This window comes from Canis lupus, chromosome 12 (genome assembly GCF_011100685.1).
Source record: "Canis lupus familiaris isolate Mischka breed German Shepherd chromosome 12, alternate assembly UU_Cfam_GSD_1.0, whole genome shotgun sequence".
NCBI lineage: Eukaryota > Metazoa > Chordata > Mammalia > Carnivora > Canidae > Canis > Canis lupus.
In genome coordinates, this window is record NC_049233.1 from 574,799 (window position 1) to 599,516 (window position 24,718).

Consider the following 24,718-nt stretch of genomic DNA (forward strand, 5'->3'; position numbering starts at 1 on the left):
AAAAACGCAATTTTGAGGCCAAATTCGATTGTGACGCAGTAGAAATTGACTTCTCCACACGGCCCCCCTTTTACGCTTCCGTCCTGACGCAAGTGCGCGGCCGCCTCCCGCACTGCGGGCTCGCCCTCGCCCCTATCCTAGTCAGTGTCTTGGAGCATGCGCAGTCGCCTTTCCGGGATTGGGCGTGCGTCAAGATGGCGGCCTCCGCATTGCGTTCGTGGCTGAGGCCCCTTCCTGGCCTTTCGCCCTTCAGAAGTGCCTACGGAGTTCAGGTAACTCCTTGGAGCACATCTTGTACAACCGCATCTTAGTTATACCTTGTCTAGGGCATCGCTCCTTTGCTGGGAATCCAGGAGCGGAATCTTTCCCAAGTGCTATTATGCCTTGGCTGTCTAGGCAGCAGTGCTCCCACCACCCTTCCCCTTCCCCTTGCTCTCAATACTGTGCGAATTTTTAATCGCCAGACGAGGGAAAAGAGCCTGGTTAGATACCATCCTTTTCCAGCGTACCAACTCGGCTAAAGCACCAGGTGAAGGATTGGGCCTCTTGGTCGTACAGTCAGCTCCTAAGCGTGCATGTGATGTCTAAACTTGTCATTCCCTGGAGTGCCCTTTTTGAGAAACACTAGCTTCTTCCTGCGGAGCGATCCGCGGATAAAGCCAGGATACGTTCTCACGACCTGGGGCCTACTTTCTTAGCTCTCTTTCTCTCACTCAATTACTTTGGGAGGGGGGGGTTCTGTTTTAGTTTTTGTTTTTCTTTTCCCTCTTCTCGGAGTATACATGAGGCCTTTACTTAGTCCTTTAGGTTGAGGTTTTCCCGCAGCCTCAAGTACTCACCACACTGAAGGTTCTTGGTGGGGCCAGGTGAGATAGGAAAACTTGCAAAGTTGGCACTTCCTAAAGTGGGACTGAAGAATGGTGACAGGGGTCACCACGGAATTAATGACAGGCCTGGTGGCTTTAAAGCTAGCGTTAGGACTCAAGTTTGTTCTGGCCTGTGGAATGTTGACCTTCAACTTCTGTAAAGGGGCAATTCAGTGATTCAGGATTGGGTTGAGTTGGAGACTCACCAATGAGCCTCTCCCCACCGGGCATGACTGCTTCCCAGTCATCTATCCTAGTTACCTTCTCACGTTAGGTTCTCCTTCAGGATCCAGAAGACAGAAGAGTGGTTGTTGATGTTACTTCTACCCTAACAAAAATTCTACTTTGTATATATATTGCCTCTATATTCTGTTAATACAATGAGCATGTATTCCTCTTCTCCCTAACATATGGGCAGTGAAACTATCCAGTCCTTTCCTTGAACTCATTTGCTCATTTTTTTTTTTTTTGCCTTCTTTATAGGTTCCCCTCCAGACTCTTTGCACCAAAGGCCCCCCTGAGGAAGATTCTTTGCCCCCAGTTCCCATAAGTCCTTATAAGAATGAACCGTGGAAATATCTGGACTCAGAAGGTACCTCTAAAATGGAAAGGGGAGAATCAAGGGGGTCTGAAATAAACAGAGACACTTCTGCTATCCCTACCAGGAATAATGTGTGGTCTTTCATTTCAGAATACCAGAATCGTTACAGTACTCGCCCTGTCTGGGCTGACTACCGTAGAAACCACAAAGGTGGAATACCCCCACAGCGGACTCGAAAGACATGTATTGTGAGTTTCTGAAGGTGGTACGTGGATGGGATGTGGAGGAGAGTGGAGGCCATAGTGACAGTGGCACCAGCACTTTTTCTCATAGGACTTTGAACATCTTTCACCTTCTAGTTTCTTCTCTCCACAGCGTAGAGATAAAGTTGCTGGGAATCCCTGCCCCATCTGCCGTGATCACAAGCTGCATGTCGACTTTAGGGTAAGGAGAATCTTCTCCAAGATAAGGACTTGGATTCTCTTTGTAGCGCTAGAGAGATTACCACGGGTGTCCCACTACAGTCCATTTGCATTCATTTTCTAGTAGTATGAAAACTTCTTTTCTAGTCTTTTATCTTGTACTGTGGTTCATACTAATAAAGCTTTATGTCTTTTTTTTTTTTTTTTATGAGAGACAGAGAGAGACAGACAGACAGACATAGGCAGAGGGAGAAGCAGGCTGCATGCAGGAAGGCCCGATGTGGGACTCGATCCTGGGTCCCCAGAATCATGCCCTGGGCTGAAGGCAGGCATAAACCACTGAGCCACCCAGGGATCCCCAAAAATGTCTATTTCTAATGGGAGAGCAGTACTCAAAGGTTCATTTATATCTTATATCCATCCCAATTTTTAGCAAGTAGTTTGGGCTAGTGTTTTTCTTTTTTCTTTCTTTCTTTCTTTTTTTTTTTTTTAAAGATTTTTTAAAAATCTTTATTTATTCATTTTTATTTATTTATTTTATTTTATTTTATTTATTCATGAGAGACACAGAGAGAGAGGCAGAGAGACAGAGGGAGAAGCAGGCTCCCCACAGGGAGCGCGATGCAGGACTGGATCCCAGGCCTAGTGTTTTTTGAGGTCGGTTTTGTTGTTTTTTGGGTTTTGTTGTGTTTTGTTTTTTGTTTGGGGTTTTTTGGTCATGTAACTATTTAATGGCATGCCAAGATTTAAGGCTGGAAGGCAGATACATGAAGCAAGATACAGAGTTTAATTGTTTTTCAGAAAGCCTTTATTGCAAGAACAGGACTTGCTCCTTAAAAAGTTCAGAAACTGGGATCCCTGGGTGGCGCAGCGGTTTGGCGCCTGCCTTTGGCCCAGGGCGCGATCCTGGAGACCCGGGATCGAGTCCCACATCGGGCTCCCGGTGCATGGAGCCTGCTTCTCCCTCTGCCTGTGTCTCTGCCTCTCTCTCTCTCTCTCTGTGACTATCATGAATAAATAAATAAAATCTTTAAAAAAAAAAAAAAAAAAAAGTTCAGAAACTGGGACACCTGGGTGGCACAGCGGTTGAGCATCTGCCTTTGGCTCAGGGTGTGATCCCAGGTCTGGGGATCGAGTTCCACATCGGGCTCCCTACCTAGAGCCTGCTTCTCCCTCTACCTATGTCTCTGCTTCTCTCTGTGTGTGTCTCATGAATAAGTAAATATTATCTTCAGGGAAAAAAAGTTCAAAAATAATGGGGAAAATGTTCTGAGCCTGCAGTGAAGGTATTAGAGCAGAAGCTGAATGATTGGTCATTAGGGGAGTTGGAAAGAATTCACAGATCAGTCAGTAGATGGGGGTGTCTGATTGTTCTTAGGTCCCTTCTGACCCCATTGTAAGAGGGTCCTATAGATAGATAACTTCTCAATTTCAACTATGTAGGATTGGTTATAAATATAGAATAGGGGCATCTGGGTGGCTTAGTCAGTTGAGCGTCTGCTCAGGTCCTGAGATTGAGCCTCACCCTGTGCTGGGCATGCCAGGCTCCATGCTCAGTGGAGAGTCTGCTGGAGATTCTCTCCCTCTCCCTCTGCCCCTCCTTCCACTCATTCACTCTCTTTTTCTTTCTCTTTTTAACAAAAGAGAATGTAACTAGTCATATACAGTTTAGAATCAGTTACATGATCAAGGAAGAAAGAATATGAATTGAACAGTGCAAATGACTGCTTGCTCTTCTACTCCACAAGCATATCTACTTTTTTCCATGGGTGTCATCTCCTGTGACTAACCCACTGGCTGAGTCATTCTACATAATTAAAACTATGAAATTGGTCTTAGTAGCATATATGTTACATACAGCATGCTATCATATTCATATTTTAAACGTGCACATTATAACATACTGCTTTTCTTTGGGTGATTTCAGGGATTACCACCTTACTATCCCCAATTTTTTGCATGAAGGGCTGATTTTACAGCTTAACTCCTGCAGAAGGGGATTCTATAGGAGTCTCAGTGACAGAATGTAGGGTGAGCATCGGAAATGGTTGGAAAGCCAAGAAAGAGGAAACGTTTACTACAGTTTTCAGGAATGTGTTCAGCAGAGTGATGGGGCTAAAGCTGGGACACGAAGGAGGGTAGCACCTGGAGAGACAGGCATTTAGGGTGTCCACACACATGTGTAGGGATTGCGCACTTCCAATTTCTCAAGGTCTTGCTGCTCTCCCTACCCTCTCTCATGTTTCCCCACCACTTTCCCCCACAGAACGTGAAGCTCCTGGAACAGTTTGTCTGCGCCCACACAGGTGTCATCTTCCATGCCCCATATACAGGTTAGTCTGTCGATCTTGTCACCACCAGAATAGCTTTTCCTGGAGCACTTCTTATTTATTCATTCATACAACAGGTATCTGGTGGCTCCTACATATGACATAAAAAACGTGAATGAACCTTTTTTTGGAAATCTTGCCTTAATGGGTACATTTACATGTGGATAAAAGGTACAGGCAAGTACCAATGTAACTAAATTATTTAAACATGGCTCTTAAAAGATAAGTGGTGGTAATTATTTCCTTTTGGGTCTCTCTGCTTTTACAAAAGGTTTTCTAGCAAATTGTCTTATAAGTTCTTTTTGCCATCGACAATCCAAGTAGATCTTCCAAAATCTGGAATGGTAATCCTAACAATTTAAGATTACGTCTATTCTTAATGACCCAAATCTGGCCCACTGCCATGTCTGTTTATGTCCATATTGTCTACAACTGCTTGCAGTCTACAATGGCAGAGCTAAGCAGCTGAGACAGAGACTGCGGGGCCTGCAGAGCCTAAAATTTATGTGGCCCCACACAGAAAGATTTTGTCAGCCTCAGCTCTAAAGCAAAGTTAGCTTGCAAAGAGTAATCTGAATCACCATTTGGGGGATGGCAATATGATCAGTGGAGTTTGGTTTGTCAGGGAGTCTTTAAAGATGGGCTTTATATAAAGTCAAGCTATAAAAAGCCTAAGGGGCTATTTTGCTACTCTCAGATCACCTTCTCTAGATTGGGAGCCCTTTCTTCCTTTAGTGAATCATTCTCGGTGGATTGTCCAACCCAAACTTTAATTAATCACACTTGCCTTTTGAATTGTGTTCTGCTCTGTCTTGGAGGCTTTACCATTAAATGGCTTTTCTATGGGATGCCTCGGTGGCTTAGCAGTTTGGCTCCTGCCTTCAGCCCAGGGCGTGATCCTGGAGTCCTGGGATCAAGTCCCACATCAGGCTCCCTGCATGGAGCCTGCTTCTCCGTCTGCCTGTGTCTCTGCCTGCCTCTCTTTTTGTGTCTCATGAATAAAAATCTTTAAAACAATAAATAATTAAATGGCTTTTCTGTAGTGGCTGGACCCCCTTGAAAGTCTCAACCTCAGCTTTCAGAAAGGGGGGGGGGGGTTCTTCTGATTGGGTAGATGGGGAAACAGGCCCATCAAGGGGTCAGGGAAGTAGGGTTATTAGGTGGAGCAAGATTTCCAAGCACAGCTCTTTATAATCATATAGAAGCAGTTGTATACTCTATCGTGCTTTCTAGAACAAGCACTGAGTTCTCTTTCTCCCTACAGGGGTCTGTATGAAGCAACACAAGAAGTTGACCCAGGCCATCCAGAAAGCCAGAGATCATGGTGAGCGTGAGAATAGACCCAGTGCAGTTTTATTAGCCAAAAAGGTGATTTAGGGCTGAAGGGTAGATACAAATATTTCAACTTGTCTGAGAAGGTGGCACCTACCATGCTCTTCCCAAGAATCTCCTTTCAGCACTCCACTGTCCCTTTTTCTCTCTCATGAGTTTATCTTGTCATTGCCCTGTCCCCTTAATTCTCTTTCCTTTCTCTTCCCTTTTATAAGTATTGGTCCCAGTGCCAGAGATAGATGATAAGAGATCTTTGTATAAATTTCTGGCCCTGGGCTCCATGACACCTTTGCAGAAATTAAGAAAGGAATGGCTCTGCAAGTGCAGATGCAGCTCTGTAGCCTTGATGCAGAGATGCACAGCTTGGCAGACAAGAGCCCCAGCAGTAAGCACATCGGTTGACATTGCTCCCTTGGCCAGTTGCCTTTGTGTACAACATGCATAAATACACCCTCTGGCTCTGACTGGTTCCTCGCTCCCTTTTTATGTCATTTTACTTGTCTTAACCTGACCTAGCCTTCCTTGCTTGCCTCCCTCACTTTCTCTTTTCTTAATCCCCTAGGTCTCCTCAGTTACCACATTCCTCAGGTTGAACCTCGGGACCTTGATTTCAGTACCTCTCATGGAGCTGTGAGTGCTACTCCGCCAGCCCCCACCCTGGTTTCAGGTGACCCCTGGTATCCATGGTACAGTTGGAAACAGCCACCGGAGAGAGAGCTGTCCCGCCTTCGACGGCTCTATCAGGGCCATCTTCGAGAAGAGAGCGGTCCCCCACCTGAGTCAATGCCTGAAGTGCCCCTTAGCAGCCCAACCGAATCTTCCTCCACTGAGGAGAGCCCTCAGAGTGCTCTGTAGGAGCCATAGACCGGGAAGGGATTAAGGGATAGTGCCTAGGAATTACATGATGGGATTTCACTCTCAAGAGTTGTGTCTGTATGTGGCCAATGGCAGGCCCAGGGCCAGAGGAAAGAAATGATTGCTGTTGAAGGGAATAAATGCATCGGAGGCTTAAGGAGGGCAGGACAGATGTGTATGGGAAACCTCAACCCCTATGTATTGTAAATAGGCTAAACATTGTTACTTCCAATGTCTGCTAAACTTGGCTTTTCCACAATAAAGCTGTATTTCCTGTTTCTGGGCTGAGTTTCAGATTAATACCATTTGTGGTGGGGAGGGGATGTGGGTGCTGCTGTGGGGAGAGGAGAGTTCAGGCTTGGGCCAGGCTGGCCAGGGACTCTGGGGACCCGAAGCCACCAGGAAGGAGCAGTTGGACCATCTTGTCATGCTCAGCTTCCTGGCCTCCTGGCCCTCCTGGCCCTCCTGGGCCGTGTTCCCACGGTACCGAGCAGCTCACTGGTTGGGGGCGGGACTGGGGAACGGGAGGCCAGCTTGGGCGAAGAGCGTCGCTGCGGCTTCCGCGGGCCGGTAGCGGCGTGGTGAGGGGACCGGCCTGGCGACGGGCGGGAGGGCGGATGAGGCCGTCCCCCGCGGGCGGCCCCTGAGCCCCTCCTGCCTGGCCCGGGAAACAAAGGCTCCCAGAAGTGCTTCCTCCCTCCTCACCCCGCCCCTCAGGGAGGAGCGGAAGTGACGTGACGCGGGGCGGGGCGGGCCGCGCACAATGGGCCATGGAGTTCTCGTTCGACGTGGACGCGCTGCTCCCGGAGCGGATCACGGTGCTGGACCAGCACCTGCGACCCCCAGCCCGCCGACCCGGAACCACAACGCCGGCCCGGTGACATCTCAAACCCGCCCCAAAGCCCTTCTCTCCTGGTTCCTTCCGAACCCCGGTCCAGGCACCACGCCCCCTTCTCACGAGTGACCTCCCTTTTTGTGGCCCTGGCGCGCCCTTCTGGTGACCTTTGACCTTAGACCTAGGTGGAGTTGATGGGCACTCTTATCTGTGACCTTTCACGCCTTGGCCTGACTTGTGCTAACCGGAGCTTGTGATTGACCCGCCCTTCCGGCTTCCCTACTATAACCCCAGGGAGGAGGGAGTGTACCGTTTTGAAGAGGTGTGGCAAAAGTTTAGGTTCCCGAAAGGTGGGGTGGGGTGGAAAACCAGACCGGAGGCCTCCAAGGTAAAGTCAGAGAGCCGTAAGTGCTGAGCCTGGGTTGGGGTTGTGGCCAAGGTTCCCAGGACCCTCTAATTCAGTTGAGTATCTGACTCGTTCCTTTTTTTTTCTATAGTGTTGATCTACAACAGCAAATTATGACCATTGTAGATGAACTGGGCAAGGCTTCTGCCAAGGTATTGGGGAGTCTTTAGATAGAGAAAAGGGGAAGGCTTCTCTGGGGCCAGTAGATAGGGATGCCTTGGTCCTTTGAAACAGACTTTCAGAGAGTCGGCCTTTATTTTCCTGCAGGCCCAGCATCTTCCTGCTCCCATCACCAGTGCATCAAGGATGCAGAGTAATCGCCATGTTATGTATGTGCTCAAAGACACTTCGGCACGACCGTGAGTGCCAGATGCCCTTCCATCCATACTTTATTCCTTCCTTCCCCAACCCTTCTCCCTTTGTTGACTTTCCCTTCCAAATAGTTGCTACTAGCTTGTTTCATTATTTTCCCCATCCTACAGGGCTGGCAAAGGAGCCATAATCGGCTTCCTTAAAGTTGGATACAAGAAACTCTTTGTACTGGTGAGTTACTGGAAGCTAAGAGTTCACATGCCTTGGCTTCTGAGAATAAAAGTGCTGCATGTCGCAAGATGGTAGAGATGTCTGCGTCCTAAAAGATACTTGTTTTTCTTTACCTCTTAGGATGATCGCGAGGCTCACAATGAGGTAGAACCACTTTGCATTCTGGACTTTTACATCCATGAATCACTTCAGCGTCATGGCCATGGGCGAGAACTCTTCCACTATATGTTGCAGGTATCACTTACTCTTTCACCAGTCCATCCAAAATAGAGATCAAAGGCCCTTGTGTGCTGACCCCCTCCAGAGACCCAGCCTGTGATGTTCCCATATCCTCCTACTCCCTTCCCAGGCTGCTGGGTTCCTGTTGGCATGCTCTCCCCCGACCTTCTCCTACTCTGAGTCTCCTGTTCCCTGCAGAAGGAGCGAGTTGAACCACACCAACTGGCCATTGACCGACCCTCACAGAAGCTGCTTAAGTTCCTGAATAAACATTACAACCTGGAGACCACAGTCCCACAGGTTAGAAGTTTCAGTGGGCAGATCTTCACTGAGCATTCCCATTGAATCTATTTATTTGGGGGCAAAGAAGTGACATCTTCGAAACACTTTTTATTCCCCATTGTGTAGGATTCATTTTATATAGCTAAGGTCTTCTTTTTTTTTTTTTTTTTTTTTTTTTTTTTTTTTTTTTGTGGTACCGTCTCTCATTCTGCAGCTATTCACTGTCATCTATTTTAATTTTTCATGTGGTTTGTTCCGTATACCCAGTAATATGTTTTTGCCCCAAACACAGCCTGCTCATTTCACCTTCTTGTTTTTATACAGGCCTTTACTCAGTATTTATTAAGACTCAGAAAACCATATATTTCTTATCCCTTGGGAGCTTTGGCCTAATACGGAGAATATGTTTTATGTATAAGTAAATACAATATAATGTTACTAATGCTATCTGTTCATTTAGCAAATATTTATTGAGCCCTTGACTCCGTTCTGGGCGCTAGGAATACTTTACTCGACAAAACAGATAAAAGTCTTTGCATTTGTGGAGATTATATCCTAGTTGGTGAGACAAATACAATAAATGACTATCTAGTGTGATAATAAGTGCTCTGGGAGGACGAGAGCCACTAGGAAGGCCCGCGAGTACTACTGTGGGGATGGGAGTGCATGGGGTTGTAAGTTTAAATAGGATAGTCAGGGGAGACTTCACTAAGAAAGTGCCATTTGAGCAATAACTTAGAGGAAGTAAGAATAAGAGCCAGGTAATATGTGGAGAGAGGGCATCCCAGGCAGAAGGAATGGCAAGGGCAAAGTCCATGAGATAGGAATGTGCCTGAGCAAGTGAATTGGCTGATGTAGCTAGAGCACCAAGAGTGAAGGAGGAGTGTGGTAGATTAGATCAGCCAGCAGCAGAGGAGGAATAACATTTCTTATCTTACAGATTATCGTAAAGGTTTTGGGTTATGCTCTTAGTGGAAAAAGGAGTGTCATAGTAGGGGTTTGAGCAGAGGGATGATATGATCTGATTTAGCCAGACCACTTTGGCTGTTAAGAACAGCAGTAGGGAAACAAAGATAGAAGCAAATAGACTAGTTAGGAAGCAACAATCCTGATGAAAAATGGTGGTGGCTTAAACCAAGATGGTAGCACTAGAGAGGATAAAGGGTAGTCAGGTTTTAAATATTTTGAAGTTAAGTAAATAAGATTTCTTGATAGATTATCTATGGATAAATTAAGGATCATCCAAAACTCAGCCTGAGCCATTGGACAGATGAGGTCTACATAACTGAGATGATAGGTGGAGCAAATTGGGGGGGAAATGGTAGGAGTCCATATTGATTTTGTTAATCCTAGGTTGAATGGATAGTTGGGTACTTCTCGGGTTTAGAGAAGAGATTTGGAATAGAAACATCTCTGTATACACAGGGTATTGAGCAGTGAGGCAGGCTGAGGTCACTAAGGGGCGAGTATAGAGAAATGGTTCAAGGACTTGAGACCTTGAGTACTCTTTTAAGAGGTGTCATGGAGGAGGAGAAAGCACATGTGACCAAGGAGTGACTGGTGAAGTAGATGAGAATTTACTCATTTGGAGGGTGACCTGGAAAGCCAGTGAAAAGGTGTTTCTAGTATGAAGAAATGGCTTACCAAGTCAGATGCTACTGATCAGTGAGGTCAGAAGAGGCCTAAGAGGTGACCATTGTATTTAGTTCCCTGAAGCCACTGGTGATCCTAACAAGCCTTTTCAGCGCAGTAGTGGATGGAAGCCTGGATGGAGTGGGCTTTAGGAGATTGAGAAGCTAGGAAGTGGAGACAACACAAATAGGCCACTCTTTTTAAATGCTGCTGCTTTAAGGGGGCGCTTGGGTGGCTCAGTCGGTTAGGAATCAGACTCTCGATTTTGGCTCAGACCATCCTCTTGGGTTCTGGGATTGAGACCCATGTCTGTGTGGCTCCATGCTCAGTGGGGAGCCTGCTTGAGGATATTTTTCTCCCTCTCCTCTGCCCCTCCCCCTCTTGCTCTACAGGGTTGCGTACTTGCATGCTCTCTCACAAGTAAATCTTTTTTTTTAAGATTTTATTTATTCATTTGACAGAAGAGAGAGCGCGCAAGAAGGGGATAAGGGGTGCAGAGGGAGAAGCAGACTTTTTGCTGAGCTAGGAGCCCAGGACCCTGGGATCATGATCTGAACCTAAGGCAGTCGCTTAACTGACTGAGCCACCCAGGCACCCCTCAAATGAGTAATCTTTATAATAAATTGCTACTTTAAGGGGAACAAAGAAATAGAGCAGGAACTAGAGGGAAAGTGGATTAAGAGAGGGTTGATTGTTTTCAGTTGGGAGAACCAACAGCATAAGAATAACTTGCTAGAGGGGCAGCCCCGGTGGCGCAGCAGTTTAGCCTGGGCTGTGATCCTGGAGACCCGGGATCGAGTCCCACATCGGGCTTCCTGCATGGAGCCTGTTTCTCCCTCTGCCTGTGTCTCTGCCTCTCTCTCTCACTCTCTCTGAATGAATGAATAAATAAATAAATCTTTAAAAAAAAAAAAATGACTTGCTAGAGAGAAAATGTGATGATGTCAGAGTAAGTGGGGTGAATTGCTGAAGCAGTATCATTGAATGGGCAGGAGGGGTCGGGATTGGGTTGACAAGTTAGCCTTGAATTAGGAGCATGGACACTTAATCCACAGCAATATGATTTGATTGATGTGCTTACAGAGGAGGTATGAAGACATGGTGGTGAGTGCTACCCTTGAGGGTAAAGGAAGGCTTGATTTAAATTTAATCTTGAAAGTGAATATCGGGGGATCCCTGGGTGGCTCAGCAGTTTAGCGCCGCCTTCAGCCCAGGGTGTGATCCTAGAGACCCAGGATCAAGTCCCATGTCGGGCTTCCTGCACTGAGCCTGCTTCTCCCTCTGCCTCTCTCTGTCCCTGTGTCTCTGATGAATGAATAAATAAAATCTTAAAAAAAAAAAAGAAAAAGAAAAGAAAGGTGAATATCATGGGGACAGAAGTGGGCAGACTAAAATGCAGGCGCCAAACCGCTGCGCCACCCAGGGATCCCCTTTTTTGACTCTTCTTTAACATAGTGACTCCAAGGGGATCCCTGGGTGGCTCAGCAGTTTAGCGCCAGCCTTCGGCCCAGGGCATAATCCCGGAATCCCAGGATCAAGTCCCACATCAGGCTCCCTGCATGGAGCCTGCTTCTCCCTCTGCCTGTGTCTCTGCCTCTCCTTGTGTCTCTCATGAATAAATAAATAAAATCTTTAAAACAAGCAAACAAACAAAAAACATAGTGACTCCAAGGATTGTTGTGAAGGCCAAATTGAATGTGATAATATTATAAAATAATTCTAAAACAGTTATCATAGTGGAACCCTCTCCTCCAGTATGTCTTCCCTTGACAATTCTACCCATTTGAACCCTAAATCTTAGTTTTTCTCAGTATTTGTATACTTAAACCATTTGGACTTGTTAATGTGTGTGTATGTGTATATGTTGCTGTTTTGAAAGTTTGGATGGCTCTTCTTCCCTGATGTTTTGTGCACTGTCTCCATTAGCCTGGGTCCTGGGAGAAATAAAAAGTAGGGTATGAGCTTTTGATATTTGAGATAAAATGCAGTTTTAATTATCTAAAATATACAGTTCAGTGGTTTTTAGTAAATTCACAGCGTTGTGTGATTATCCCTGCCATCTAATCCCAAAACCTTTCCATCACACAAAGAGAAACCCACAACTCATTAAGCAGTCACTTCCCATACCCCTTTCCCCAGCCTTTGTCATCCAGTATCCTACTCTGTCAATTTGTTTATTCTACACATATTATATAAATGGAATCATACAGTATGTGGCCGTTGTGTTTGGCTTTTACTTACCATAATGTTTTTAGATGGTTCGCCCAAGTTGTAGCATGTATCAGTACTGCATCCCTTTTTTGGGGTGAATATTATTCCAACATATGGATATGCCACATTCTGTTTATCCATTTATCAGCTGATTCAGATTTGGTGGTTTCTGCGTTTGGCTATTATGAATAATACTGCTACGAACATTTGTGTGCAAGATTTTGTTTGTACATATCTTTTCTGTTTTCTTGGGTATATACCTAAGAGTGGAATTGCTGGGTCATATGGTGATCTTTAACTTTCTGAAGAACTGACAAGATGTTTTTCCACAATGACTACAGCATTTTACATCTTTTACCAGCAATGTACAAGTATTCCAGTTTCTCAATATCCTCACCAATATTTGTCATTTTCCTTTTTTAAAAATTATTAGCTATGCTAGTGGGTATGCACTGGTGTCTCTTTATAGTTTTGATTTGGATCTCCTTGTTGACTAATGATGTTCAGCATCTTTTCAAGTGCTGATTGGCCATTTGCATCTTCAAAGAAATGTTTATTCAAGACCTATGCTCAATTTTGTTGTTTTTTTTTTTTAAGTAGACTCCACACCCAGCGTGGAGCCCAACAAGGGGCTTTGAACTTACAACCCTGAGATTAAGACCTGAGCTGAGATCAAGAGTCAGACACTTAACCTGACTGAGTCCCACAGGCACCCTCCTTATGCTTACTTATATATATTTTTTTTAAGATTTTAACTTCTTTATTCATGAGAGACACAAGGAGAAGGGAAGAGACACAGGCAGAGGGAGAAGCAGGCTCCCCGTGGGGAGGCTGATGTGGGACTCAATACCCCAGGACCCTGAGATCATGACCCGAGTTGAAGGCAGATGCTTAACCACTGAGACACCCAGGCATCCCTTTATGCTTATTTTTAAATTGTGTTCCTTGTTCTTGAGTTGTAAGTGTTCTTTATATATTCTAGATATAACACTTTTATCAGATGTATGAATTGCAAGTATTTTTTCCTATTCTGTGGCTTTTTCATTTTCTTGATCGTGTCTTTGGAAGTGCAAAAGTTGGGATCCCTGGGTGGCGCAGCAGTTTGGCGCCTGCCTTTGGCCCAGGGCGCGATCCTGGAGACCCTGGATCGAATCCCACGTCAGGCTCCCAGTGCATGGAGCCTGCTTCTCCCTCTGCCTGTGTCTCTGCCTCTCTCTCTTTCTCTCTCTCTCTGTGACTATCATAAATAAATAAAAATTAAAAAAAATAAAATCTTAAAAAAAAAAAGGAAGTGCAAAAGTTTTTGCTTTTGATGAAGTCCAATTTACTTTTTTCTTTTGTTGCTTGTGCTTTGGTGTTATATTTAAGAAGCAATTTCCTAATCCAAATCATGAAGATTTCCCCCTATGTTTCTTTCTTTTGGATAGGTGGGGGCAGAGGGAGAGAATCTTAAGCAGACTCTGAGCTGAGCACAGAGCCTGATGCAGGTCTCAATCTCACGACCCTGAGATCATGACCTGAGCTGAAACCAAGAGTCCGACGTTCATCTGACTGAAGCACCCAGGTGCCCCCCTCCATGTTTCCTTCTAAGAGTTTCATATTTCTAGCTCTTGACAGTTAGATCTTTGGGGTGCCTGGCTGGCTCAATCCAAAGAACATGTGGCTCTTGATCCTCCAGGTCGTGAGTTTGAGCCCCGTGTTGGATGCAGAGATTACTTAAATAAACTTTAAAAAAAATTTTTTTAAACCCAAAACATTTAGGGTCTTTGACCCAGTTGAAGTTATTTTTGTCTGATGTGAGGCAGAGGTCCATGCTCATTATCTTGCATGTAAACATTCAGTTGTCCAAGCACCATTTGTTAAAGAAGGTGTTTTCCCCCATTAAATCGTATTGGCATTATTGTTGAAAATTAACCATAGATATGTGGGTTTACTTCTGGACTCTATTCATGCCATTGGTGTTTATGTCTATCTTTAAGCCTCTTCCATACCATTTTCATTAACCTACTCTGTAAGTAAGGTTTGAAATCAGGAGGTATGACTCCTCCGAGATTGTTTTGGCTGTTTGAGGTCCTTTATAATTCCATATCAACTTTTAGGATCAGCTTATCAGGATCTGAGTTTTTGATTAAGTCTGTCAACAAGGACAGGAAGGCTGGCTTTTGTTCTCCCACTGTAGTTTTTTTAGGACCAGGTTCTGTCCCTAGGTGGTGAATGGCTGAATGGATAACTATTTCACTTCTTTCATTTTATAGGTCAACAACTTTGTGATCTTCGAAGGCTTCTTTGCCCATCAGCATCGTAAGTTTTGTCACCTTGTGTGTGGGCCAAGTAGCTGGGGTGACGGGAAGGAAAGAGGTGGATTCTTGATGCCACTGGCCCCCTCACTGAGGGGCACCACCACTTCCTTCCTCACAGGGCCCCCTGCTCCCTCCCTGAGGGCATCTCGACACTCTCGTGCTGCTGCGGTTGATCCTACACCCCCTGGTAAAGCTGCAGTGAGTGGGTGGAATTGTAGGGCCATGGTGGCTAGTTCCTCTGGAGGCCACAGGGAGCACAGTGCGATTGTGGTCAGTTTAGGAGAATTCTCTGGCAGTCATTACCCATCTGCCTTTGCTCTCATGACTTAGTACATCTTAGGCTTGTCAGAACTTTTAACTAAGCAAGCTCATTGGGAGCCTGTTTGATGATCGATATTCGTAGAGTCTCTTGTCGCTGCAGGTCCATTACAAGAGACCAGAGTCACATTTCTTGGCGGACCCCTTGGGTTTCCGTCCGTCATTGAGGGACAGACAAGTGCAATCAGCCCTTCTATTTCTAGTCACAGAATAGTGACACACGTGGTCCAAAGTTGAAATAGTTTTAGAAAATATGCTCACATTGTACACTATTTCCAACCAAATAATGAAATTGATCTGAAGAAACTAACCGAGGAGGTGCTGAGATGTCGTGCAGGCTCCCCATTCCATCCTCATACACACACACTCCCTATGGGAGTCTGAGAGCCACTCCTTCCTCACTGCCTCCCACAGATAGAGAAAGCACAGTGTGCACAGTTGTGCTCCCTCGCTGAGCTGGCTCTGTGGCTAGCTCTCCCCTCCTCTGTGGCCAGGAAGGGGAGTAGCCACCCCCAGAGAACAATCTGTTACATCCATTAGCTTTGCCCAGTGCCAGGCACTGGGAGGCAGCTCATGTCCATGACTGGCTTTGCCTGCCAAGGCTGCCCCCATCCAGCTCCTGCTGCCTACAGGCTATGAGAGGGAGCGAGACCCACGAGACCGGTGAGGTCCACAGGGGAGCGGGGACCAGGGGAAAGCTTAAATGGGATTTGCTGAGAAGTCTCTCGTTTGCCACACACAAAAGAGAACCTCTTGAGCGGGAAAAGGAGGGAACAACTAGAAAAGGGAGGGGACAGGAAGCAGGGCTTTGGATAATATGTTTGCCTTCCATTTACTCTAACTCTAAATGTCTTTGTTTTGTCAAATGTTTTTCTTATTAAAACTTCAATCTTGTCCTATTTTTGCACCGAAGGGCGAGGTTCTGCCCTACCCCAGCCCCCTCCCCAATCTCTCCAGAGCAATTCCTAATTAACCAAGGACTTTGTCCATCTCATCCAGAGGGACCTGGGGTCCTCGTTGGCCCGGCAGGGACCATTGCACTGCCCCAGGATCCCAGGGGGGCCTGACAGCACCCACCAACAGTAAGAGCTTGTCTCCTTAGCCACCCTTCTCCTGCATCTCCCAAGCCCCAGAGTCTCCCCCTGAACTTCCCCAACTCTGCATTTGGCCTACTCCTTCTGGCTCCCCTCAAGTGCTCCAGCATCTCCCCTGAACTCCCTCTTGGTGTGAAGGCATTGCCGCAGCTGCTTCTGTGATAGAGCTGACCTCTGTCCTTCCCCAGGAGGAACTGTGGTGTCAGGAAGCAGAGGTCTGGGGTCAAGGAGGTGGTGGTGGGAGGAAGGGTGCAAAGTATGTCTCCTGATGCTTACCTGTGTGTGTCCTCTGCACTGCCAGCTCCAGCAAGAAAGCTGCCACCCAAGAGAGCAGAGGGAGACATTAAGCCATATTCCTCTAGTGACCGAGAATGTAAGACTGGGGTAGGGTGGCTGTTGGGCTTGGGGGCCGTTACCCAGAAGGATTGGTTCTCTCTAAAGGCTCTGGTTTCTCTTTTTTTCTACCCAAATCTTTGCTATCTCTTCTCTCTCCTTTTCCTTTCTCCGTCTTGCTCTGTATATTCCCTCCTGCCAGTTCTGAAGGTAGCTGTGGAGCCTCCTTGGCCCCTGAACAGAGCCCCTCGCCGAGCTACGCCTCCAGCCCACCCACCCCCTCGCTCCAGCAGCCTGGGAAGCTCCCCAGAGCGGGGTCCCCTCCGCCCCTTTGTGCCAGAGCAGGACTTGCTGCGTTCCCTGCGCCTCTGCCCCCCACACCCTACTGCTCGCCTTCTGCTTGCTACTGATCCTGGGGGCAGCCCAGCCCAACGTCGCCGCACCAGGTAAGAAGAGCTGGAGGGTCAGGGAGCCTCAGAACTGTGTCAAAGAGGGTGTTAGCAATGGCAAAGGGCAGTGTGAGTCTACCATAGAGGAGAAGTGATAGGACAGGCGGATTGGAGAGTCCCGGAACCTTTTGAGAAGAATATATTGGACCAGATTTTGGGAGCTGGAAATAAAGTACATGAAGGAGTAGAATAGTATTTTATATGGAGTGTAGGAGGGACTCTGGTTTTTAAAGCAAGAGATGGGAGGAAGGCTAGGAAGTACAGATCCATTGGGTGGGGAGAACAGTCTCCAATTGGGGAGGTCTTGGTTCAGTACTTACTGGTGAGCTGTGGGGTCTCTGGCAGTTCGGGGAACCCTGGCCTCTTGTCAGTGCTTTGTATAGCAGGGCCTGTCCTAGCGGAGTGGGCACCTCCTTGATTTCTCTCCCTAGCTCTCTCTTCACCTCTGACTTCTCTTTTGTGTTTTTCTCTCTCCCCTTATCCCTCTCCCTTCCCGTCCATAACACCCTTCCCCAGCTCCCTTCCCCGCTCAGAGGAGAGTCGATACTGACAGTTAGTGGCCCCCTCCCTGGACACCTGGGCCAGGCAGAGTCCCCTCTCCCTGAGAACCCCAGATTCACTCTTCCATTATAGTCCCAGGTTCCAGGGGAACCTGACAGAGCTTGTAGGATTCCCTTTTCCTCTTTCTTGGGCAAAGGTGTTGTCAGGGTCCCAGATGGCTTAGTACGTTGTAGCTCTTCTTCCTGTAGAAACCACGCTTCCTTTCCTAAGTGGGCTCTGCACACTCCCACAGACAGGAGCCTGACTCGCTGCCAGATCCCTTGGTTGGGTGGCTCATACTAATTATCCAGAGAAGCACACTCTTGCTTACTGTTAGACTCCAGAATACACTGGAAGGCCCAAGGGCCTCCTCTTCCAGGGAAACCCATAAGGAGTCTTGTCCATGGAAAAATCCCACGGTCCTTCTACAGTGTTCCTGCTGGCTCTCACTGCTTTGTGCTGCCTCCCACACTTAACCTTCGAGGCCTGCAGAAGCCGACCAATGAGCTTTGCCTCAGAGCTGTTCAGTGATAAAGGACAGGGTCTTACCAGCTCCCCAAAGGGATCCACTCAACATTGCCAAACTCTTACTCTCATGTTTTGCATATGTGTCTGGGAACCCCCAAGCTGATGTCTGCTTTGGGGCTCTAAAGACTCCGCACACTTCTAAAGATACCACTACTTCCCCCAGCTCCAGATTCTGTGAGGGAGTTCGTTTCTTGGCAGTGGACCCACCGAGTACCCTGGGGTCACTCTTAACCATGTTCAGGAGACAAGCCCTGAGTCTCAAGTATCTGTTAGCTCCCAGGAACCCACCCCTCTTGCATACACCTCTCCCCATAGCTAGATGGTATTTTCCAGTCTTGTGAGATTATCTTGAGGTAATGGGAGAATTCTTCCTCTATTCCTTTCCTCTATACCAAGAACCTTCCCTGCTCCATACCCAGGGTGTGGAATACCCTTCCCCCTCCCTACTCCTTGAATGTGTGGTAGTTCAGGTACCCTCAGTGTTCCCCCATCCCAGTACTTGGGAGCAGGATCTCCCTCTCTCTCAACTCCTTTTCCTTCTCTTTTTTCAGTGTTGTCTGAATACAGTGTGCATTCTTTTGTGTTTTTTAAATGGACATTTTCAATGAAAAAAAAATCAAAAAAATCCTAAACTTCAGGTCTCAGCCTCGTTTGTGTGTCACCTGTTCTTTTCCTGGGATCCCTGGACCTGTCTCTATTCTCTTCCTTACCATTGTGATCTGCTGGATGTTCTGCAGATTCTGTCTCCTATCATATAGTCACTGGATACCTCAGCTTCTAGATCTACACCCCCATTCCCTCCAGAAACCTCCAGTTCTCCCCCAGTGACTTCTGCCCTTTAGCCTCGGCCAGCCATTGCCAAAATATCAAGATCTACCAACATCCCTGGGATCCACTCATTGCCTGAATTCCTCTTCCCGTTCTGATTTCCTGCCCTTTCCCCCAGCCTTGGACCTCTCCCAAGACAATTCCTTTTCCTCCTGAATTCAGCCTGGTCACTCCCTACTTCCCTCTGGTCTGCCGTGTCCTGTAACTAAAGTCATCAGGTTTTCTAAACCAAACACCAAGGCACCTAGTCCAACAAATTTTTTTGCCTATATAGGAGTCTGGTTTTCTGACATAACTTCGATCACATTTAGCCTTACTTTTTTTTTTTTTTTAAAAGATTGTATTTATTCATGAGAGACACAGGCAGGTGGAGAAGCAGACAGGCTCCCTGTGGGGAGCCCGATGAGGGACTCGATCCCAGGGCCCAAGGAGCATGACCTGAGCCAGAGGCTGACATTCAACCACTGAGCCACCCAGGTGCCCCCGTTTAGCCTTACTTTTAACACAGTACCTCAACTAGAACTAATACCAACAAACCAGGACTGCTCCAGAAAATCTTGGGGTATAAAATGAGCTCCCTCCCCTTTTCTGAGGCACAGCTTACATTAAAAGTAGTTATTTACCCTTCTCTCTCTCCTGTACTATTTCTTCCATTCCTCTCCTCTGATTCCTCCATACCCACTCATCTTTGTTCCTATGGCCTCTACCCCATCATCTCCCATTGTTTCTACAGGGGGGCTCCCCCAGGGCTGGTAGCCCAAAGCTGCTGCTACAGCCGCCATGGGGGGTTGAGTTCCTCATCCCCCAATATAGGTAAGTATTCTTCCCTCCTGCTCAAAAAGGGTACGCCACATTCACTACCTACTCCAGCCTTCCCATGCACATGCCTGGTGTTTCCATAGGCCACCAGGAATCGAAGCAGGGGGAACAGGAAACAGAGAATAGGTGAGGTCCGAGCCCCTCCTCTGCCAGCCTCCCACCATCTCTGACTCCTTTTCCTAACATCTCTCAGCTACTTTCCCCACTGAACACCAGCTCTTCCCACAAATTGTTCTACCTAACATCCTAAAACCCTCTTTCCCCGTGGGTTCGTGCTTACCTTTAGCACGATCTGAGGGGGTTTCAAATTTGTACCTAGCACTAATGGTTTCAGCCCACAGTCCATCTTAAGCCCTACTCTACATCAGGACCAGACCTTGAAGAGTCCTCTGCACTGCTACTCTAGTAGCCCCATTACCCACTGTTCATCTCCCTCCCGCCTACTAGGTCTGCCGGCCAGGAGCAGGGCTTGTCCCAGGCTGGGTCTGGGGAGGAAGCCACGCACCCTGTTCCCCGAGAGACCCAGTCCTGGACAATGGGTGGGGACATACTCAACGCCAGGTTCATTCGAAACTTGCAGGACCGCCGCAGCACCAGGCCTTGGTGACCACAGCCCGCCCCCCCACACACACACACCTTCAAAGTCAGTATTTTCACTACAGGAGGTAGCCCAAGCCGTTCCTCCAAATGGATGTATTCCTTCTAACTTCCTTCCTTCCTTCCATGGGCTAATCAATGCCAAGTCATTTGTATTTTATTTTATTTTTAACAGAATAATAAAAGTATTTATTTTTATCACGAGAGCTGCTGGAAAAGCGTATTGTCATGATTTCAATCCGGTCACTCGCTTCCCGGAGTACCCGCTTCCGGTCCGTTAGGCCCCAGCTTGGTGCGTGAGCGGCGCCAGCGGGCGGCCGTGTGCGCCAGGACGTTGGTCTACTGCGCAAGCGCTGTGAGGCAGCCGCCACAGCCGGCGAGCGCAGGCGCACTCACTGCGGACGGAGGCCCTCGCCGCCTCTCTGGAGCCCGCTGCAGTGCGCAAGCGCGCACCATCTCCGTTTCCCTCCCTTCAGCCCCTCCACCCCCCCTTCCCCTTCAAGAAGCCGGCTCCGGGGCGCGGTCAACCCTGTGAGGAGGCCAGAGGCCGGACACCGGAGGCGCAGTCTCCGCTCCCGGAAGATCATGTACCAGCCCACCCGGGGGGCGGCCCGGCGTCTCGGCCCCTGCCTCCGTGCCTACCAGGCTCGACCCCAGGTGAGGGCAGAGAGGAACGGGAGGGGAGGGGAGGGGAGGGGACCCTCCTCAGAGCCGGCGCGGGGGGCGGAGCGTGCGCCTCGTCCGCGCAGGCGCAGCAGCGTCCTGCTGCCGCTTTTCGCCTGTGCTGGGCGGCGCGGGAGGGGCGCGGGGTCGCTGGCGGGGACCCGAAGGCTGCGCAGCCAGCCGTGGGGTGCACGGGATGTGGGTTTTCCCGGGTCTGGGCGGCGGGACGCGACTGCATTTCGCCCGCGTTCCCGCGGTTACCTGGCCCCGGAGGTGACTTGAAGGACAAGGGGCGGAGAGGTTCGCAGCCTGACCGCGGAGCCGCCCCGGAATTCTCAGGGCCGGACCAGACAGACGAGTGGGCCGCGAGTCTTCCATTGGGATAGCCGTCGCCCGGGAAGGCTGGCCTGGGGGTGGCCGAAGATTCGCTCCCGCCGAGGCCCGGCGGGCACAGGGGCCACGCCCCCCGCGTTGGCTGCCCTCGGGCGCCCAGGTGCGCGCGTGCGGGCCAGCCTCCCCGGAAGTGGGACCCCCAGGGGCCCTTGAGGGAGCAAGGACTCGTCTAGGCCCGACTGTAGGTGACCTCCCGCGCATCGCACTTCCAACCTTCCCTGCCTCTAACGGTCTCCTAGGCGTGTGTGTCGTTAGAGGGGCCCGAAACGATCGTAGCCTGCATGTACGTACCACTTTATAGACGACGAAATTTTATCTACGTTTATCATGTCGTATAGTCCTCGTAATAACTCAGTATGGCTGCATCGTCTTCGTTTTAGAAGAGATAAGCAAAAAAAAAAAAAAAAAAAGCAAAAAAAAAAAAAGGAAGAAGAAAAGATAAGCATAGGGCATGAGGGTGCCCAAGATGTCACAGTGGAATCGGAGCTCAGAGAAATGCCTCCTGCGTACAGTTGGATGTTTTTTCTCTATCGCACACTCCATGCTGAAGTTGTTACAGGCTACGTGATTTCATCCACAGTACACTAAAGCCTGTTGCTTGTTCATTTTTCAAAATACGTATTAGGATTCTTTCTGTAAGAGAATCGGAACTGCCCCCAAACAGTGTTGGGATCTTAAACAATGTAAAGGTCTACTAACGTTTTGGGGAACTACTTGAACCTATGTCATAGGAAACTCTTTTCCTCCTGTTTTCAGTAGAGATGAAGATGAATTCATCCCATTTTCCTCTAATTTCATCTCTTGTCAGGAGGAGCAGGTGGGATTAGAAACACATCAATGAAGGGAGTTTAGATGAGGGGGACATCAGGCAGCTAGATTCTTATCTTTTTCCCTTTTATTTTTCCCCTTAGGACCAGCTGTCTCCACGGGCTTTACCATTCCCACCCCTCTGGCCCCACTCCACAACAACTTCTCCATCTTCTCTTGTCTGGTCTCTACCGCCCCCACTCTCTCCCATTTGGCTGCTTCCTGGAGCTCCCCCACTACCTCTCCCTCAGATCCAGGCTTTCAGCTCACCATGGGTGGTTCTCCCTCCAGGAAAGGGGGAGGAGGGACCAGGACCTGAAATGCATAGTGGCTGCCTGGATGGGCTTAGGAGCCTATTTGAGGGACCTCCCTGCCCCTGTCCTGGGGCTTTGATACCTTTCCAAGCCCCTGGGACCGCTCGCCCTTCCCCTGCCACTCCATCAGGAGATCCGAGTATGGAGGAGCACCTGGCTGTCATGTATGAGAGACTCAGGCAAGAGGTAAGTCAGCTTGAAAGTGGCCTTCATCCACATTGAGAAGGGATGTAGGTAATACTTGGAAATAGAGTGTTAGTCAACTGGGTTTTCTTGGAATTACGAGGTAAGGATATATATATATGTTATAAACATTTCCTAAGGAAAAGATGTTCTTCAGTTTGGATTTAAGGGAAGTTAAACATGGGATGAGATGACCTTTTACTCAGAGGAGAGTAAAGAAGCATCAAAAAGAGAAAACTGAGAAGTAGCATCATCTTTTCTTTCCTACTGGGGCTGATGCCTTCTTCTTCCACCTAGCTTCCCAATCTCTTCCTTCACTCCCACGACTATACTCTCTACTCATCAGATGTGGAATTCATCAATGAGATCCTGAACATCCGTACCAAGTGAGAATCCAGGCACTGGTAGGGCCTCGGGGAGGAAAAGCACCCTGTGTTTTCTACTTGATCTTTTTCATTGACCAGAGAAGGTCCTGCCACTTCTCACAACTGTTTCCCATTCCCCAGAGGCCAGTTTGGTTTTCAGATTATGCCATCATGAGCAATCTTTCCCATCTCTTTCTAGGGGCCGGATGTGGTACATTCTGTCACTGACCCTCTGCCGCTTCCTGGCCTGGAACTATTTTGCACAGCTTCGGTTGGAGGTTCTGCAGCTGACCCGCCACCCAGAGAATTGGACCCTGCAAGCCCGCTGGCGGCTTGTGGGGCTGCCCATCCACCTGCTCTTTTTGCGTTTCTACAAGCGGGACAAGGAAGAGCTTTATCGGTAAGACAAGTGAGAAAAGATCCAGTTTCCTAATTTTATTACCTTTAGGGCTCCGGTCTGTCTGGTCTTCCAGAGAGTCCTTGATCAACCCTGACTTTGGCCTTTTTGAGGACAGGGATTTTGTTTTCATATACTTTAATATGGGAGAAATCAAGACTTTGTGTTAGGAAACCTCTAGACCAATTTTTTTTTTTTTTTTTTTTTTTTAAAGGGGGGTAGCCCAGGTGGCTCAGCAGTGTAGTGCCGCTTTCAGCCCAGGATGTGATCCTGGAGACCTGGGATCGAGTCCCACATCGGGTTCCCTGCATGGAGCCTGTTTCTCCCTCTGCCTGTGTCTCTGCCTCTCTCTCTCTCAATGTGTCTCTTATGAATAAATAAAATCTTAAAAAAAAAAAAAAAAAAAAGGAAACCTCTAGACTCAGTTTATTTGTGTACGTTATATGGCACATAGTAATCATTCAAGTATTTACTGAAAAAATGAAGAATCCCGTCTAATAAGTTGAGCCTCACAACCTTAGGTGAGTATTTCATAAAATTTCTGGCATGGAAGAGAATCCCAGGAAATTGTTAGGCTCAGCCCAAACCAGTGGTTCTCAGACTTTGCAGCATGATGATGTCATCTAAGGATCTTCAAAAAATACTGGTGCCAGACATTCTGATTTGAGTGGGATGGGGTGCAGCCTGGTCATCAGGATTCGAGTTCTCCAGATGATCTAATATGTAGCAAAATTTAGGAAGTACTGGTTTAAACAGATGCTTGAATTAAACTTTGGAACCCTCAGTCAGACTCTCTTTTTCCCTTACACCAGGACCTATGATGCCTATTCCACCTTCTACCTGAATTCCAACGGCCTCATTTGTCGCCATCGCTTAGACAAAGTGAGTCCTTAGGCTGGGTAGGGATGGTGTGAAGGGGGCAGAACATTCCATCAGCTGGCATTAACCTTTGTTCCTGCAGCTGATGCCTTCACACTCAGCCCCAACGCCTGTGAAGAAGCTGCTAGTGGGAGCCCTGGTGGCTCTGGGACTGTCAGAGCCAGAACCCAACTTACACCTCTGTTCCAAGACCTGATCCAGGAACTGGAGTGGAGGCAGCACTGAAGACTTTGCTATGTACGCACAAGAGGAGGAGATGGAGGTGGCCTAGAATCTCAGGAGCCAGCTTCCTCTCTTCTTTTGCTCTCCTTTTTTGCCATCTCATGCTGTGTAAAGCTGCTGTGTAATTTAAGTTGTAAATAATAAAGTCTTAAGTGAATATATGAGAATTTCCGTGTCACATTCTCTGTATCTCAAAAGTTCCCATAAGCTTAGGG

General features: G+C 47.9%; 3 protein-coding genes across 11 annotated transcripts; all 3 read left to right on the forward strand.

Moving 5' to 3' along the window:
- The first annotated feature begins 115 nt into the window (after positions 1-115).
- On the forward strand, positions 116-6,626 carry MRPS18B (mitochondrial ribosomal protein S18B). Its single transcript, XM_038553432.1, has 7 exons — positions 116-272; positions 1,350-1,458; positions 1,558-1,655; positions 1,783-1,851; positions 4,096-4,162; positions 5,424-5,483; positions 6,054-6,626. Exons 1-7 carry the CDS (start codon positions 195-197, stop codon positions 6,344-6,346), a joined length of 774 nt encoding a protein of 257 aa, XP_038409360.1. The 5' UTR covers positions 116-194; the 3' UTR covers positions 6,347-6,626.
- Positions 6,627-7,064: 438 nt separating this feature from the next.
- Positions 7,065-20,576, forward strand: ATAT1 (alpha tubulin acetyltransferase 1). 9 transcript variants are annotated; one of them, XM_038553423.1, is made up of 13 exons: positions 7,065-7,223; positions 7,679-7,739; positions 7,855-7,946; positions 8,070-8,130; positions 8,251-8,364; positions 8,548-8,649; positions 14,730-14,775; positions 14,893-14,961; positions 16,488-16,559; positions 16,722-16,965; positions 19,598-19,677; positions 19,767-19,809; positions 20,131-20,430. In XM_038553423.1, the coding sequence occupies exons 1-13, from the start codon at positions 7,117-7,119 to the stop codon at positions 20,288-20,290; spliced, it is 1,251 nt and encodes a 416-aa protein (XP_038409351.1). In that variant the 5' UTR covers positions 7,065-7,116; the 3' UTR covers positions 20,291-20,430. The 9 variants fall into 9 exon arrangements, with proteins under 9 accessions (XP_038409351.1, XP_038409347.1, XP_038409348.1 ...); XM_038553419.1 differs by lacking the exon at positions 19,767-19,809 and having other exon boundaries at positions 20,131-20,576; XM_038553421.1 differs by lacking the exons at positions 7,065-7,223; positions 19,767-19,809 and adding an exon at positions 7,230-7,569 and having other exon boundaries at positions 20,131-20,576.
- A 128-nt stretch (positions 20,577-20,704) lies between these two features.
- C12H6orf136 (chromosome 12 C6orf136 homolog) lies at positions 20,705-24,670 on the forward strand. The gene is made up of 6 exons (XM_038553428.1): positions 20,705-20,937; positions 22,248-22,643; positions 22,938-23,026; positions 23,205-23,405; positions 24,215-24,284; positions 24,364-24,670. The coding sequence occupies exons 1-6, from the start codon at positions 20,866-20,868 to the stop codon at positions 24,475-24,477; spliced, it is 942 nt and encodes a 313-aa protein (XP_038409356.1). The 5' UTR covers positions 20,705-20,865; the 3' UTR covers positions 24,478-24,670.
- The last annotated feature ends 48 nt before the right edge of the window (positions 24,671-24,718 follow it).

Excerpts from the sequence above, each read along its gene's own strand:
- MRPS18B (XM_038553432.1), top strand. The coding sequence starts at position 195 with ATGGCGGCCTCCGCATTGCGTTCGTGGCTGAGGCCCCTTCCTGGCCTT. Across the intron at positions 1,852-4,095 it reads AGCTGCATGTCGACTTTAGG|AACGTGAAGCTCCTGGAACA; the intron begins GTAAGGAGAATC and ends TTTCCCCCACAG. Across the intron at positions 5,484-6,053 it reads CCAGAAAGCCAGAGATCATG|GTCTCCTCAGTTACCACATT; the intron begins GTGAGCGTGAGA and ends TTAATCCCCTAG.
- ATAT1 (XM_038553419.1), top strand. The coding sequence starts at position 7,117 with ATGGAGTTCTCGTTCGACGTGGACGCGCTGCTCCCGGAGCGGATCACG. Across the intron at positions 7,224-7,678 it reads GGAACCACAACGCCGGCCCG|TGTTGATCTACAACAGCAAA; the intron begins GTGACATCTCAA and ends TTTTTTCTATAG. Across the intron at positions 19,678-20,130 it reads TTCCTCATCCCCCAATATAG|GTCTGCCGGCCAGGAGCAGG; the intron begins GTAAGTATTCTT and ends CCCGCCTACTAG.
- C12H6orf136 (XM_038553428.1), top strand. The coding sequence starts at position 20,866 with ATGTACCAGCCCACCCGGGGGGCGGCCCGGCGTCTCGGCCCCTGCCTC. Across the intron at positions 20,938-22,247 it reads CCTACCAGGCTCGACCCCAG|GACCAGCTGTCTCCACGGGC; the intron begins GTGAGGGCAGAG and ends TTTTCCCCTTAG. Across the intron at positions 22,644-22,937 it reads ATGAGAGACTCAGGCAAGAG|CTTCCCAATCTCTTCCTTCA; the intron begins GTAAGTCAGCTT and ends TCTTCCACCTAG.